The 16,983-nt window shown below is 50.0% G+C and overlaps 1 protein-coding gene across 1 annotated transcript; it reads left to right on the top strand.

Moving 5' to 3' along the window:
* The first annotated feature begins 13,428 nt into the window (after nt 1–13,428).
* Nucleotides 13,429–16,339, top strand: LOC120375380 (zinc finger protein 551-like). Its single transcript, XM_039496000.1, has 2 exons — nt 13,429–13,449; nt 15,437–16,339. The coding sequence occupies exons 1-2, from the start codon at nt 13,429–13,431 to the stop codon at nt 16,187–16,189; spliced, it is 774 nt and encodes a 257-aa protein (XP_039351934.1). The 3' UTR covers nt 16,190–16,339.
* Nucleotides 16,340–16,983: the final 644 nt, after the last annotated feature.

The raw sequence follows: 16,983 nt of genomic DNA, 5'->3' as shown, positions 1-16,983 counted from the left end.
GAGTTGGTTTAATATTTGCTCACCTGTGCAGGGAGCTCTCAGGATCTCTCTTTCCTCTGAACCCTGGAGGTCTGGGACCCATGGCTCTTCCCCTTGTTCCAGCTGGGAGATCACATCAGGTTGGGAAATTGGAAACCCTGCTCAGATGAAAGAAAACAAAGGAGGTCACTTGATTTCATAACTTTGTCATAAAAAACATTCTATTAATTTAACTTCAGTGCTTAGTGTGACGGGTGTGCCTGGGGCAGTCCACACTGAAAATGCCAGGGTCAGGGCAGGATGAAAAAGGGAGAGCAGATGCTCCCAAAACTGGTGGTTAACACTGAAGTTAAACTCAACGACCAGTCACAAACTGTGCTTCTGATCCCACACACGGGTTATCGAGAAGCTGAAAAAAGAAATCACACGGCCCCCTTTATTGCATTCCAGTTCTCTGACTCCCAATCAGCACCTAGGTCCAGTACAGTGAGAGGTTATTTAAAAACCCTGCTCATATACAAAATGTTTTTCTGACCCCAAAAGGTCAGCCACATTACAAGATCACTATAGGTTTGGATCTTACCCAAAAGACCACACTGCCAGCCAATCCTTTAGCATGGAAAGACAAGACAGGACACGACACAAAAAAAGTTGTTAAATGGAAAAGCAGTGAGATGCATTCCAAAATCTATACATCAGGTTATTAGCAGTATTGTTGAGCTTCTGGCTTGAAAGTCCGTCTGGAACACATCCACAAGTTCGATGGGTCTTTCAGTCCTTTGTTCCAGGCTTCAATTTGTAGAGAAGTTGCTCCAGAGGTAGGAAGAGGGATTGAAGACAAAATGGAGATGATGCAGTTGCCCTTTATATTCCTTTTGCCATGTGGCCTGTACTTCCTGTGTCCCAAACACAAGCTTCACAGCACAGGGCATGGAAAAGCCTCGGAAGTCTCAGCACACAGACATACCCCTGCATGTCTTGCTGACTCAATAGGTTTATGCCCTTGATCAGGGATGGGCAAATTACGGCCCACGGGCCACATCCAGCCGACAGGACAGTCCTGCCCAGTGCCTGAGCTCCTGGCTAGGGAGGCTAGCCCCTCCCCCACAGCCACACCACCGTGCGGGCAGTGCTCCTGCAGGGCAGGGCTGTGCGCTCCTGCTGGGCAGGGCTGTGCGCTCCTGCTGGGCAGTGTGTCTGGCTCTGCGTGGTCCACGTGGCTGCCAGACACGCTGCTCTGAGCGGCATGGTAAGGGGGCCGGGGGGTTAGATAAGGGGCAGGGAGTCCCAGGGGCAGTCAGGGGACAGTTGGATGGGGCGGAGGTTCTGGGAGGACGGGGGCTGGATAGGTGTGGGAGTCCCAAGGGTCTGTCAGTGGGCAGGGGGGTGGATAGAGGTCAGGGCAGTCAAGGGACAGGTAGCAGCGGGGTTGGGTAGGGGGTGGGGTCCTGGATATGAACCCATATCCACACCCCCGCCCCCTGACAGACCCCGGGACTCCTACGCCTATCAAACCCCCCAGTTCTCCATCCCCTGACCGCCCGCCCAACCGTCCCCTGCTCCCTGTCCCCTGACTGCCCCCCAGGGCTCTCTGCCCCTTATCCAACCCCCTGGCCCTGGCCCCCTTACCACAGCCACGCGGCCTGCTGCAGCTAGACACGGGGTCCCTCAGGAGCGCGCAGACCAGCCCCCTTACCATGCCACTCAGAACAGTAGGAGCTCGCAGCCCCACCGCTGCAGCACTGCCCGGGAGCGGTGGGCCAGAGCGCTGAGGGTGCGGCATGTTGAGGCTGCAGGGGGACAGCGGGGGCGAGGGGACAGCAGGGGAGAGGAGGGGACGGGGGAGCCTCCCCGGCCGGGAGCTCAGGGGCCGGATGTGGCCTGCGGGCCGTAGTTTACCCACCCCTGACTTACACGTTAGTTTGTAAAAAGAACAGGAGTACTTGTGGCACCTTAGAGACTAACAAATTTATTTGTGGTTTATCTTGCATTTCTTTTGTAAACAATTCTGACTTTTATGACTTGTTACCTGTAGTCACTTAAAATCTTTTTTTTTTGGTAATTAACAATCTTGTTTTATTGTTTTATCCAACTAGCGTGTTTGGATTAAAGTGAAACTGCATTTGGGATGTAGCGGGGTGGATCCCCGCTCCTGCTCAGAAGGGTTAAAAACAGCCCTGGGAGGGGGCTGTGGCTGGAGAAAGCAGCTTTTAGGCTGGGCTGATTGGGGGAAGTGGTTGCAGCTGGGGCCACGCCCCAAACAGACTCAGCTGGCCTATAAAGGCAGAGAAGCCAGGGGCAGATAGAATCTCTCTCTGTTTGTAGAGGGAGATGGGCCTGGCTGCAGGGAGCTGGACACAGGGTACCTGAGTGAAGCAGGGCTGGGGAGCTCCAGCCTGGAAAGCCCCAGGCTGTGGCCTAGCAGAAGGCAATAGGTACTGGGGGGGCTGCAGAGGGCAGCCCAGTGGTAGGCAAAGGCAGCAGGTCCAAATCCTCCTTGCCAGTGATGAGTGGCTGATACTGCAGCCTGCCCCAGGGTGTGGGGCTAGATGATGACTGGCCTTATACTGAGCCGAGGTGGGAATAGTGGGTGGGAGTTCCCTGGGGGAGGGGAGACCCTAAGACTGAGGGGTTACTGCCAGAGGGCAGCACCCCAGGTAAAAAGGGCACCAGGTCCAGGGAGGGACACGGGGGGCCAGAGGACAGGCGGATCACCAGCCTGCAGAGGGTGCACCAGAGCTGGAATGAGCTAATTCCCAGAAGTCACCAGCAGGGGGTGCCGCAGGGATGAGTCCACTCATCTACATGGGATAACAAGGCTGGTGCATGTCAGTTTCCACTGATGAAATGACAGACTTCATATGAGCTTGCCTTGTTCAGTAGTGTGCTGGACAGGGAAAGATTCACATTAATGGGGGAAGTCTGGGAACAGAGACTTTTCTGGGGTTTTCCTGTGCTGCACTGTAACTCCTGAGTCGCTGACTAGCAGCACTAAATACTGTGTAGCTGGGAGCGAGTTACATGCTGGAGACTGTGTGTTAACTGCCCAGAAGCGGCTGCTCTCACAGTAAAACAGAGTAAAAGTCACCCCAGCCTGGGGACCTGAGGGGACGCAGCTGTTCAACACTCCAGATTGCACTGTGCTTAATGTCACAGACACTCAATTTCAAAGAGGCTCCCAAAACACAGAGAAAGTAAATCCATGTCCCAGAAATCCAAGACTCCAGAGAGAGGGCAAGTCTCCCTGCCACTGCTTCTTGCTGACGGAGAGGTCCAGAGACAATGAGAATGTCCTGGAGAAGCTGGGAACAGGAAGCATGGGTTGGTGGGGTTCAGGGGAGAAAGGGAACAGGAAGGGCAGGGATATGACTGAATGCAGGATCTCAGCAGTACTAGATGTCAGGATAGCACATAGTGCAGCCCATTGGAAAACATAATCCCAACTAGACATACAAAATGATGAGGTGTAAATTAGCTGTTTCCACTCAAGAGAGAGATCTTGGAGTCATGGATAGTTCTCTGAAAACATCCACTCTATGTGCAGCGGCAGTCAAAAAGCGAATGGAATGTTGGGAATCATTGAGCAAGGGATAGAAAAGACAGAAAATATCGTATTGCCTGTATACAAATCTATGGTGCACCCACATCTCGAATACGGCTGTAGGAGCTGGATTTTATAATGTACTGAGAGAATTTAATGTATGATTTGATTTCGGCCTGTCAGCCACCCTGTTTGAATAGCAGAAAGGAATGACAGACCAGAACAATCCTTCTGACTGATTATGGTCACCTTTTGTTTTAGGATAAGTTACACTGTCTACTATGGTTTCCTCTATGTATTTCAAATTAGGCACTCTAGTTAAATCTACATGTCTTTGTTTTAAGGTTTAGTAAATAAGAGACAGGATTCTCTATTGTGTCTATTTTAAGTAGATTAGAGAAACATTGAAGGCAAGGTTTCATTTGCAATGCTTTTTTGATCGATATAAAATACTACTGTTTGTATTCTCAGTGGGTTTGTGTGAATGAGGATGTATGCATCAGGAAAAGAGAAGGTGTAAAGGCCATTGTTATAGCCAGAGTCAAGGCAGAAGGAGTCAAGAGACTTAAAGGACATCAAAGAATCATCAACGCGCATCCATAATGAAGGGCAGATTGATGACCCTGAGGTCAAGGCTGGCACCCCTGAGGACAATTGATTAAATCAGAGCAAAGGACAGGCTGACCCTCTCGGAGGTGCACTGGAATGTTTACACCAGTTAAGAAGTAACCGATCACAAACTGATACAGCAAAATCCATAGACTTCAACAAAGGAAAAAACCCTATAAGAACCAGGGTGCTTGGCCATGGGACTTTGGGTTCATCTTGCCACACTCCCGGAGCATTGGATTGCGACCGACAAGAGCCCAGCCCCACACTCGTGCTCAGTGTAATTGGCCATTAGATTGACTCGAGCTACAACAGACTGGTAACTATGAACTGCTCTGGCAGAGAGAGAGACAGAGACAGAGAGTGTGTGTGTGTGTGTTTACCTTCCTCTATAAAGATCCCATGTGCTTTGTAGGAGCATAACACTGCGTGCAGGTGTGGTCACCCCATCTCAAAGAAGTTTACTTATGCAAACAGGAGATATTTGAGACTGTGCAATATTGTTCCTGTGTTCTGCAGCAGGGGAGGGTCTGTGGCAGTGTGTGGGTCACTGGCATATTGGGGTGATGCAGAGACAGGACAGAGCAGAGGTGGCATTGTGGGGCTGGCATGAACCGTATCTCTTCATTTCCCCTTCCAAGAACCGAGGGGACAGGAATCCTTACCCAGCGAGGTCACATTCTCATAGTTCTCCCGCATGACGTCTCTGTAGAGGGCTCTCTGAATGGGGTCCAGCAGAGCCCACTCTTCCCTGGAGAAATACACAGCCACCTCCTTGAAGGTCACTGGCCTCTGAAAGAGCAAGAGTCCAACACTCAGTACCTGCTGCCTCACTCACAGCCCCACTATTTGTGGGGGAGAGAAGTCAATCAAATGCAAGCTCTGGGTGGATCACAGTCAGAGTCCCACCTCCACCCCACTCAGAGCATCCTGGAAACACCAGGTTAAGGGGACGAATAGAGAGTCCCTTTTCTCTCCCAGCAGATCCATCACACTCCTACTAGCCACAGACGGATAAAGGAGATGGAGCCCCTAGCAGGGACCAGGGACAGATCTCCGGTAGGAAGCCCAAAACCCTCCTCATTGTGCAGAGCTGGATACGAAAGGAGGGGAATCTCCCCTAAACCTCACTAGTGGGTGTCCCCTTCATATCTCACAGCAGCCACTGGTTAGTCAGGTCAGGCTCCAGCACTGGGAGTCTGGTCAGTTTTCCTAGCCCCATGTAGGAGGGTTATTTTCTGTTTCACAAATTAGGTTATTTCCACATCCTAATCTCATGGGTCTGTTCCTAGAATATGGGCCACTCATTAAACTCCCCCCAGCAGGAATGTCACAAGCTGTCCTCCTCCCTTCCCACCTTGTGCATTTCCTGCCCGGCTCCAAACCAGACTGTGCAAATCTTCCCATCTCTGATGTATTTGCTGTCCCTCTCCCTCCTGCAGGAACCCACCAGCAACCCCCCGATAATCCCTACCTGAACAGGCTCCTCTGCAGCCATTTCTCTCCCCTGTCCCATGGCAGGATGGGATGAGCTGGAGTGAAACACGGACGTCATTCTGCAGCCTGGGAGGGTGAGAAGGGCAGTTGTGGGGGTTACAGAACAGGCTTTAGTTAATTTCACAGGACGATTCCCCCAGGCCCTTTCCCTGCAGACAGACATCCTAGATTCTGCCATCCTGGGAAAATGCTCAATCTCTGTATTACAGTGTAGACCTGGCTCCTCCTGCCAGGCTAAGCCCACAGAGAGATTTTTAACCTCCCTTCTCCCTCTCCCAATCTCATAACTAAGTCTCTGAACACAAGGCTAGAAAAGAGCAGAACCAAAGGAGTCACTGTGGGGGATTCCCTCGGACACTGACCCCCCGGCAGTCACACCCCAGCAGGGGGAATATGGAGTCAAGAACCAGCTTTTCCTCTTTCTGAGCCTTTTCTTGTTCACTGGAAAGTGGTTCTGCCCAGGGATGCTGCAATACATGTGTCTGGGTGGACTAGAGAGCTGGAAATCTCTCCCCCCACTCATTTCTCCCACTGCCCCTTTCAGTCTCTCCTTCCCCTGTCCTCTCTCCCTGCCCCTCTGGCTGGGACAGTCCCATTCCTGGGGGCTTTGCTCTCCCATGGCTGGATTTGCTCCTGGCAATTGCTAATGGGAGGAGAGGCTGTTTGTGCAGAGTCACTTTCTTGCCAGTCCCCAGCACTTTCCCAGAGGACTTTCAGTTACCTGGAGTCTGTGGTAGAATTTGTATTAACAGGGCCCAGGGCTGCCCCAAGGGGCTAGGACCAGCTGGAGAAAGTCATCCCCTGGGCCAGGCAGAGAAGCAGCTTTAGTTAAGGTCACATCCCAGCACAGAACCCCGCTGGGGGAGCAGCAGCTGCTAAGCCTGGTCTCCCAGATCACAATGGAGGCTACAGCGTCTGACCCAGGAAGCTGAACCCCAATATCCCAGGCAGAGAGGGACAGAGCGTTTGAGCAGCTTCCCTCCTTTAGCTCTCTGGGGAGAGCAGCTAATGAGAGCCCCTCCTCACAGGGAGAACTGCTGATCTCATTTGCCCCACTGTCCATCTGGAGTCACTCCTTGTCTTTCCATGCAGTGACTCTGGATTAACAATGGTCTCAATGAAACCAGATTTCAGAATGAATGAGTCCAGAATGTTGTGGAAGAGACCATTGTGTGGCATTTCTAGCCCCCTTCCCACCTGCCGCACTCCCAAGATCTAGTGTAAGGACTCGGGGCACAAATTTTCCCAATGGAACTGGAAGGTCCTGGAGTTTTCAAGATGTTTGATAAGTGGCTAGAAAGTTATCATGGTGACTGGGCCTGGCTGGGGAATGCTGGGATGTGCTTGGAGTCAGGATTCTGGCACAAGCTGATCAGAGAGAAGGAGCATGGTTAGTAGCAGCCCCCAGAGCCTCCATCCAGGGCCCCCCAGACACCCCCAGTACCCAGAGCCCAGACCCCGCAGCCAGAGTCCCACCAGATATTCCCTGGGACCCAACCCCCAAAATCCCTGAACAGGGACTCCAGATACCCCTCAGCACCCCACTGGCCAGAGAACCCCCACCAGACCATCACTGGCAGGCTGGGAATCCTAAAGGTTCCCCCCACCAAGAGCCCCCAACAGCCAGGGACCACCCCCCCAGGGGACCCCTCACTGGGAATTCAGTCCCTCACTGCCTGCCCAGGATTCCCCTACTGCCTGCCTAGGACCCCCACCTGTCCTCCAGCAGGACCTGCCAGGCCGTTTGCCTGGGACCCCCTGATGCTTTACAACGGGACCCCTCACTCTGCTTGCCTGGCATCCCGACCTAGTGCCTGGCACTCCCCCACCCAGTTCTGTGCATTGGGCATGACTGAGCCCCTGGCACAGCACCAGGCTCCCTCCAGCCCCCTGCCCCGCCTCCCCAAGAGACGCCCACCCTCACTGTTCTGCACCAACAAGTCCCAGTGCTACCCACCTCCAGGACCCACAGCCTCAGGGCTGGGCACATCAGAACCCCCCCCCCAAATCTCCAGAACCCCCTGCCCAGTCACCCAGAGGCCTCCCCCTCCCACAATGTCCCTTCAGCTCCAGCTGTAATCTCCCCACACAGACACCCCATCCCCTACCCCAGCAACAGTTACCTCACTGTGTCTGCTAAGTGGATAGAAAGTTATCACTGCCTCCTGCTGGCCAGTCACCCGGGCAGAGGGATCCCTGGGCGGTGCTGCTTTAACAGGAGAATGGAAGGCCTGGAGGGCAAGAAAGGTCCATGCCCTGTCACTAGCTACATCTTCGCACTGCGGGAAGCAACCCCTCCCAGAGACCATTTGTCATGGGCTTTGAGATACTTCTGGACCCACGCTGCACTCAGTCCTCACCCAGTGCCAGCTGGAGAAAAGAAAAGGGTCCAGCCAACTCTCCTGTTACCAGCTGGGAACCACTGATCCCCCAAACAGGGGAGGCCTCTGGCTTTTATGGGTATTAAATCCGTTTAGAGAGGAAAGTGGAAAATCAGAGGGATTTTATATCAGTTGTTGATACGAGGTAAACTCTGAGTGTTTCACATCAATATTTGATAACTGAATAGAGAGAAAATGGGCAACATTTGCCAACATTTTATATCCATGTTCAGGAATCTGAGAAAAGGTGTAAATTTGAGATTTTCTTAGTATTTTATAATTAGAGAGACAGGGAAAAATCTCAGGCCATAGTCATTTAGAAATAGACAATTGGAGAAAAAGTGGGGTTTAGGATAATTTTTATCAATCTTTGAGATTTCCAGAGAATACGTGTCAGAAACTACACAGTTGATAACATGAGAGAGAGGGAGGGATAGCTCGGTGGTTGGAGCATTAGCCTGCTAAACCCGGGGTTGTGAGTTCAATCCTTGAGGGGGCCATTTAGGAATCTGCAGTAAAAAGCTGTTGGAGGATTTAGTTGGGGATTGGTCCTGCTTTGAGCAGGGGGTTGGACTAGATACTGCCTGAGGTCCCTTCCAACCCTATGATTCTATGACCACCAGCAAGATCTGAGGGGATTTTATATTAGTTAAATAACTAGAGGGAAAAGGGGGACTGGATTTTATATTACTATCCAATACATAAACAGAAAGTGATGGCTCCCCCCACCATTCCCATGGGCAGCAGGGAGCCCTGTGAGGAGCTGCTTTAAGAGGGCAAAGGGGGGGGGAGCTGGCAGGTCCCTGGAGGAGGGAAGGGGACAGCAGTGGGGGATGGGCAGGTGGCTGTGTTGGTAGTTGGGGGCAGTAAGTGGGAAACCGGGGTCCGGGCAGCCCCCACGGGGGACACGTGCCCCTCCCGTCCCTGCCCCGGCAGAGAACCGGCATCTCACCCCCCCCCCCCCCGCCAGGGGCAGCCACGTGCTGGGGACTGACCCGGGGCAACAATTTCCCACCCGGACAAGGACAAATCGCTGCAGGTAAAACGGGGGGGGGGGTCCAGATGATGAAGATGTCATCAATGTAACGTAAGTAGAGTAGGGGCGTTAGGGAACGAGAGCTAAGGAAGCGTTGTTCTAGGTCAGCCATAAAGATGTTGGCATACAGAGGCACTGCTATGGGTACCCGCTCCACCAAGCCTTTTAAAACTCTTGGATACAAGTTATCTGGACCTGCTGATTTATACATGTCTAACTTTAATAGCTGCTGTTTAACGTCCTGGTGAGTTCTTGTTGGAATGGAAAGAGTGTCGTCGTCAACATCTTATGATATGAGTTACAGCATCTGTTTTTCTCCAAATCCAGGGGAGAAATATTGATTGAGGACTTTTACCTCTTCTGCATTATTTTTGATAATTCTGCCATTTCCATCTAGTAATTTACCACTACCATTGTTAGGATTAATTTTGTACTTAATATACTTTTAAAAACTTCCTTCGTATTTCCATTGATTTGTTATAGCCAGTTGTCTACAATTCTGACCTTCTCACTTCAATTCTTTACTACTGACTTCCCCTTTCTTCCATATATTTTATTTGGAGAGTGTTGGCATTCCTACCAGGGAGACACCAGCAGGGTCCAGAGACAGCCCCATCTCCTATATCAAGCTCTGGCTAGTAGGTATGTGATAAATGTGAAGACCCTGCCTCCGTCTGTCAGCTGGGAGACACAAAGGTTCTCTCTTTCTACCCTCTGATGCCTCCTGGATGCTCTAGACAAGGTGGGGTGGGACTCGGTTAACATGTGCCTCCTGGAGCTTCCATTTACCTGGTGGTGCTGTTCTGTGAATAATGGGACTGTGAGTGGGGCAGCAGGTACTGAGTGTTGGACTCTTTCTCCTTCAGGGGCCGGTGACCTTCGAGGAGGTGGCTGTGTATTTCACCAGAGAGGAATGGGCTCTGCTGGACCCCGCTCAGAGAGCCCTCTACAGGGATGTCATGCAGGAGATCTATGAGACGGTGGTCTTGCTGGGTGAGGAGTCCTGTCCCCATGGTTATTAGAAGCTGTGGGGTCTCTAAAGAACCCGAGTAGTGATAACCTTATATCTTTATTTGTCATACAAGTTTTGACAAGTTTCCTTGCCCCCCTTTTTTGCCTTATCTCCCATACATAAGTATCATTTTTGGACATGTGCCTTTTTTGGTGCTGTCAGTCATTTTAAAATTGCATTGAATGCATCCTTATTGGCTACATTAGCAACTACATTAATAACTGTAGCTTTGATGCCTTTTCAATAGGAAAATATGCTGACTGTAGAATTCTAAAGTAAATAGGTGTATGACTCATGCCTGGCTTGTGTGACAGGCAGATGAGCTCCTCTTTTGATAGGAGATACAGCTAAAGAAGTGAAGTTTTTTACCCACGAAAGCTGATGCCCAAATAAATCCGTTAGTCTTTAAGGTGCCACCACTGGACTCCTTGTTGTTTTTGATAGGAGAGCGTATAATGTTGCCATTCAGGACCCCACGGGTGAAGGGAGAACAGAGCTGGGGGAGGGGAGGAGAAGCAGGGAGTAGATAATTCTGGGGTGCCAGGACATTGGGAGGGGGTGTGCAGGGTTAGAGCTAAGAAGCAGCAGGGAGGGATGAGGTGGTAAGAGATGAGGAGGGAACACAAGAAGTTCCCAAGGTGCCGGGAGGTGGTGCCTGCTGAGAGTAATGGGACAAAGAGGAGGGGAGTGTGGAGGAAGGGTACCCAGGATGTGGGCTGAGTGGGTCAGTGGGAGGGAGGAGAGGTTTAGGGATCTGGAGCTGTGGGGAATCCCAGACCTTTAACCCCGAATCCCTACCCAAGCTTTAGAGCCTACACTCCGGTTTTATTTCTGTTCAGTTTCGCTTCATTATAGATTTTTTTCCTAAATATTATTATTTTAACTCGACCTCCCTCTCCCGCTCATTACCCCCCTCCCCATATAACCTCTCCATCTCTATGCACAGCGACCCTGGCCACTGATCCGGAGTCCTTGCTGCATTCCTCCCTCCCATCGCGGGGCCGCTACCCAGGCACAAATGGGCACTTTGTTGATGATGTCACAGGGTGGTGGTGTAGCCTGTACAATTTTTATGCCTGTAAGATTACGTATTGGGGCACAGCTCCTCCTTGTACATGGCTACTGAAAGTTAATTGAGGGGATGAAATTTGGTGAAACACACAGAAACATGATTTAATACAGACAGTTATAATGGAAATCATAGGCCAGGCTCAATACACGTAACAATTAGACTATATAGTAAAGAGGGTCTTGCCCTGTGCATACTTGCAAGTTATGGACACCGTTGGAATCAAAGATCAAGGGGCGAGGGAGCCCATCAGAAGGGAGGCCCTGCTTCCGTTGACCCTATCTCAGGGACCCAACAAAATGAAAAAATGCTCACTAGGAAAGGTAATTTATCCACTTTATTATGGTAATAGGATGGCTATATACCCTATCTACTCTGATTACAATAATGTCAATAGCTGCCCCAATCCATATGTAGCCTTTGGGAAGTCCATAATTTAGCATCAAGCATTAATACTCATGATTTACATCACTTAGTTATTAATAATTCCAATATATGAATGCGTCCAACTGCTGAGATACTGCATAGCAACCTAATTGCTAAAGCCCACCCCCGCTTTCAGACTCCTGTGGTGTATTACACCTGTTTGTGGTTACTCGTTAGTCTCTCAAAATCAGGGTGCAAAATATCTGACTTGGTATTCTCTCCTTAGGCCTATTCAGATAAATCCCAGACTTCAGCATAGCTACTCCCACAAAGCCTCCACCTAATATACGGCCCTTAACTGTAGCAAGCTTTGGCTATGTTTACACTACTGCAGTCAGTCGACCTACGCTGCGCAACTCCAGCTACGTGAATAAAGTAGCTGGAGTCAGCGCATCTAGATCGCGTTACCACAGGGTGTAAGCTGCAGGGGGTCGACTTACTTTACTCTTCTCATCTGGATAGAGTACAGGGGTCGACTGGAGAGCGATCTGCAGTCGATTTAGCGGGTGTTTACTACACCTGCTAAATCGACCATGGGTGGATCGATCTCAGAGCGTCGATCCCGGCTGTAGTGTAGACCTGCATCGCCTCCTTGCCCCTCCACGCATGTTCCAAGCTGATAAGCAATACTCTGATCATGACATTTTCCCTCTAGCGAGTGTAAAATTGCCCACAAGACATGGTGGTCATAGATGATAAAATCAGGTTGGGGTCAACAGGAGTGAGAGTTTGGAGAGTCTTGTCCCCCCCTCTCCCCATCTGCAGCAGCCTCAAGCTGGCTTCCCTCCAGGCTCCTTGGATCTCTGAGCCTGTCCCTCCGGAGCTTGCGTGGCCCAGTTCTTGTTTCTTACAGTCTCCTTTTCCGGAAGAATTAGGGGCTGTTGCTCCTGAATTTTAGTGTTTAATTCCCCAGCTTTCTCCTCACACTGGGGGAGTTTAATTCTCCCTCCCATTACACCTGAGTCACTAGATTTCCTAATTCCCCAGAATGTGCTTTTGCGATGTCACAGTTCTGGGGTAGCGAAGCCTTTGACCTGCCTCCATGGGATGCTCAAGGAATGGCCTCTCGGGTATTAGGCCTCTAGCCAGCCCCTCTCTGTGGGTGGGGACCCACATGCCTCTCCTGTTTGACCAGGGTGTGAGGACTGCAGCTTGTCCTCCACTGTGTTCACTGGACTAACATCCAGTTCCTGTGCTTTGCTTTCTCTCCAAGGGCTGTGAGCAGTGTGTGTGTGAGAGAGGCAGGAATTTTGGTGATGCCAATACACACCTCAGTTTCCCTCTGTGGTTGGTATTGCTGTGATTATAAAGAGGAGGAGACATGAGGTGTTTTGTCACGGAGCTGTCACGGGGTGATATGAATGGGTCATTAAGGACAGGCTGGGACCAACCTACATCAATGGAATACCCGACAGAGACAAGGGAATAATTGTCACCTGTCCATGGGAGGATCTCCCCTTGGCTGAGTGAAGCATACATGGACTCGGGATGTGCTTGGGAGGAGGAAGAACTGGGTTTGCAGACACAGGGAGCTCTACCGGAGCGAAGACAAACGGACAGGCAAAGTGAAACGAAACAAAACTGTTTTTAACAGCAGCGTGGCTCAAGAGCATTGGCCAATATGGACTGTATTGTCTTCTTTGCTTCTCTGCCCTAATCTAAAGCCTTTCTAAAGCTGTGTTTCAGTTCACTACTAAACCCTGCTATATTTTAACAGTCTGCCCAGTGTCACAGCAAAAACTTGCTGAGGTGCATTGAAGCATGAATGAGGAACAGTCTCTGAACAGGAGTGTCGTTCAGCTGGGACCTGCTGGCAGAGCTCACAGGTTGAAATAGGAGTGTTGAATCCAGAGGCTCAGTCTCAAGTGTTGAAGCGACATGGTCTATCCTTGTGGAAGAGTGGGACCCCTTGGGGGTCCAGCGCACTCAAGGGGCACCTCCCAAGGACTGTTTAAAAGCCAGGGCATTGCACAGATCCTGTGCATCCATGACACTGCACCGGAGGTTAAGCCTTATGGGAAAAAAGATATAAAACAAGAAAAGGATTTAAATGTGTATTTACCATTGCACCCTCATCAGTCCTCGTGGGAATCCCTCATCAGTTACAAAGTGTATTAAAGCCTTCCTCTAAGGCTCACCTCTTAGTTATCAGGTCGTGTCAGTTTTGTTAGAGGGTTTTCCCTTCCCCCTCCCACTTCCCTGGTTCTTGTCACGCAGACAGCAAGCAGCAAAAGACCAGGAGTCCGAAGGGCAGGTAGTGCAATGTTTATTGGGGTTATTTCCAAGCAAGCAGATTCCGAAGCCCTTCACACCAGTCGGGCTTATCGCTTTACGCCCAGAGAGTCTGTTCCCCGGTGTCCCGTTCCCAGCTCTGAGGCCGCAGAGCGTTTACCCTGCATCCCCCTTCCCAGCTCTGAGGCCGCAGAGCCTTGCCTGTGTCCCTGTTCCCATTCCCCCCCATTAATAAACCTGATTCCAATTTCCGTTCCCCCTCCTGTTTGACCCCAGTTTATATAGTCATATTCCCAGCTACACCTTAACCAATCATTTTACTGAAATGTAACTAACCAGTCCTAACATATTGTAACATAATTACCTAACCAATTATATCCTACTACCCTAATTAACTTACACCCAGCAAAATTAATTATACCGCAGGCAGAAACGATTAGAGAACCAGAAAAGTGGTGGACATAAAGATAAAACAATACAGAAATGAGGGTACCACAACCATTGATAAGTGATTTCTTGCCAGACAGGATGCTATCAAACTACATTTTCTTTAAGCATCTTAAGATCTATTTCGTTATCTGGTGGTTCTACCCCTTCCCCCATTCTGTGCTTGTCTTGTCTAGTTAGATTGTAAATCGTTCAGGGCATGGGCCATCTACTATTCTGTGTTTGTAGTTTGCCTAGCACAATGGGGATCCACTGTTAGCTGGTCCTTAGGCACTAAGGTACTGCATATGATTTATAATAATAATAACTCTTCTGCCACTTTGAGCCAAGGAAGCCGGCCTTGGGACGTTACTGCTTAAAAATGATTTGGGGTTAAAACCGTGGACTATTCTTTGTGACAAGTATCCCACAAATTCCACTGACCTCCCTTGTTTTCTTTGCCTGACGTAGGGTTTCTAAATTCCAAACCTGATGTGATCTCGCAGCTGGAACGAGAGGAAGAGCCGTGGGTCCGAGACCTCCAGGGCTCTGAGAAAGAAGTGCTCCCAAGAGCTGCCTGCACAGGTGAGGGCTTGGTTAAACCAACTCAAAAACTCTCCATGAATACAGGAAACATTTGGGATGCCCTACAAAGACCGTGTGAGCTCTCCAAGTTCAGGATTGTTCCCTTCAGATGTGGAATCATTAGGCAGATGTCACTCATGGCTTCCCACCTATCCTGACTAACAACTGGCAGCAGATCCCTACCTGATCCCGTTTTCCCCTGCATGTTCTGGTGAGATGCAGACCAAAACTGATCCCTTTCTTTCTCCTCTGGGGAAGTGTGGGAAAATCAGCTCCTGATAGGTTTGATCTCTCCTGCACATATTTTGGTTTTTTCATCCCTTTTTAAATTCTTGTCTCTGAGATTTCCTTTTTCTCAGGCACAGAGAGTGACCTATGTCTGGATTCTCTCTGTCTCCCATCAGGTGATGGGATGGCGAGTGAGAACGAGGAGACACCCCAGCAGGAAGATGCTGAGCAAGTAGAACCACATGGGATGTTATCAGGAAGACCCAAAGGGAATGTTTCCGGGAGTTGTGCACTCCCAGAAAAAGCAAAAGCCTGTGAGACTGAGCAGAGGCCAGAAGAAAACTTAAGTAGCCTCTCAGACCTTATTACACACAAGAGAATCAACTTGGAAGAGACACGTTACACATGGCATGAGTGTGGGAAAAGCTTCAATGAGAGCTCAGACCTTATCGCACATCAGAGAATCCACAGAGGAGAGAGACCCTACATGTGCTCTGAGTGTGGGAAAGGCTTCAATTGGAGCTCAAACCTTATCGCACACAGGAGAATCCACACAGGAGAGACGCCCTACACATGCTCTGAGTGTGGGAAAAGCTTCAGTCAGAGGTCTACCCTTATCGCACACAGGAGAATCCACAGCAGAGAGACGCCCTACACATGCTCTGAGTGCGGGAAAAGCTTCCGTTGGCGCTCAAACCTTATTGCACATCAGAGAATCCACACTCGACAGACGCACTACACGTGCTCCGAGTGCGGGAAAAGCTTCAGTTGGCGCTCAAACCTTATCACACATCAGAGAATCCACACAGGAGAGACGCCCTACACATGCTCCGAGTGTGGGAAAAGCTTCAGTCAGAGATCTACCCTTATCGCACACAGGAGAATCCACACAGGAGAGACGCCCTACACATGCGCTGAGTGTGGGAAAAGCTTCAATCAGAGCGCTACCCTTATCGTACATCAGAGAATCCACACTGGAGAGACACCCTACACATGCTCTGAGTGCGGGAAAAGCTTCAAATGGAGCTCAAACCTTATCAAACATCGTAGAATCCACACAGGAGAGACGCCCTACACATGCTCTGAGTGCGGGAAAAGCTTCAATCGGAGCTCAAACCTTACCGTACATCGTAGAATCCACACAAGAGAGACCCTACACATGCTCTGAGTGCGGAAAAGCTTCATTGAATGCTCAGACCTTGTCAGACATCGTAGAATTCACAGTGGAGAGAGACCCTACACATGCTCTGCATTTGGGAAAAGCTTCAATCAGAGGTCATTCCCTATTAGATATCAGAAAATCCAAATGGGAGAGAACTGTGAGAAATGCCTTGATTAGGGCTGGCCAAAGATTTGTTTTTTAAAAAATCACATTTGCTAATTCCAGTATAGTGATCTCTGCACCATCTTCACCGTGGTCTCTCAGCTCCCCCAGATGAATTGCCTCCTTCTGCCTTTTGCAGCTCCCCCTTCTTTGGGGTCAGTCCTGTGATCTTTTCTATCAACTCCTTTCCTTTTGACTCATAGGAGCGTGTGTCCCTCCAGCCAGGAATGTTCATCAGCTCCAGGTCGGGGAGAGAGGGTTGATGCCGCCAAGCTACCCTGAGACAAAAGCTACCTGTGTCTTACATCCACTAGGACTGTACATGGAATTGGCTGCTCAAGTTAGTGATTTTGGTGTAAAAAGACAATCATAGTTGTAGAGCAGAAGCAGCCCAGGGAGTGAACCTAACAGGTAATGATCAAGTGATCTCTCTCCTGCCATCCATCTCCACCCTCTGACAAACAGGCTAGGGACACCATTCCTTACTCATCCTGGCTAATAGCCATTCATGGACTTAACCTCCATGAATTTATCCAGTTCTCTTTTAAACCCTGTTATAGTCCTAGCCTTCAGAACCTCTTCAGGCAAGAAGTTCCACAAGTTGACTGGGCGCTGTGTGAAGCGCACATTCCTTTTAT

This window comes from Mauremys reevesii, linkage group 12 (genome assembly GCF_016161935.1).
Source record: "Mauremys reevesii isolate NIE-2019 linkage group 12, ASM1616193v1, whole genome shotgun sequence".
NCBI lineage: Eukaryota > Metazoa > Chordata > Testudines > Geoemydidae > Mauremys > Mauremys reevesii.
This window is presented reverse-complemented; position numbering and strand designations above follow the sequence as displayed.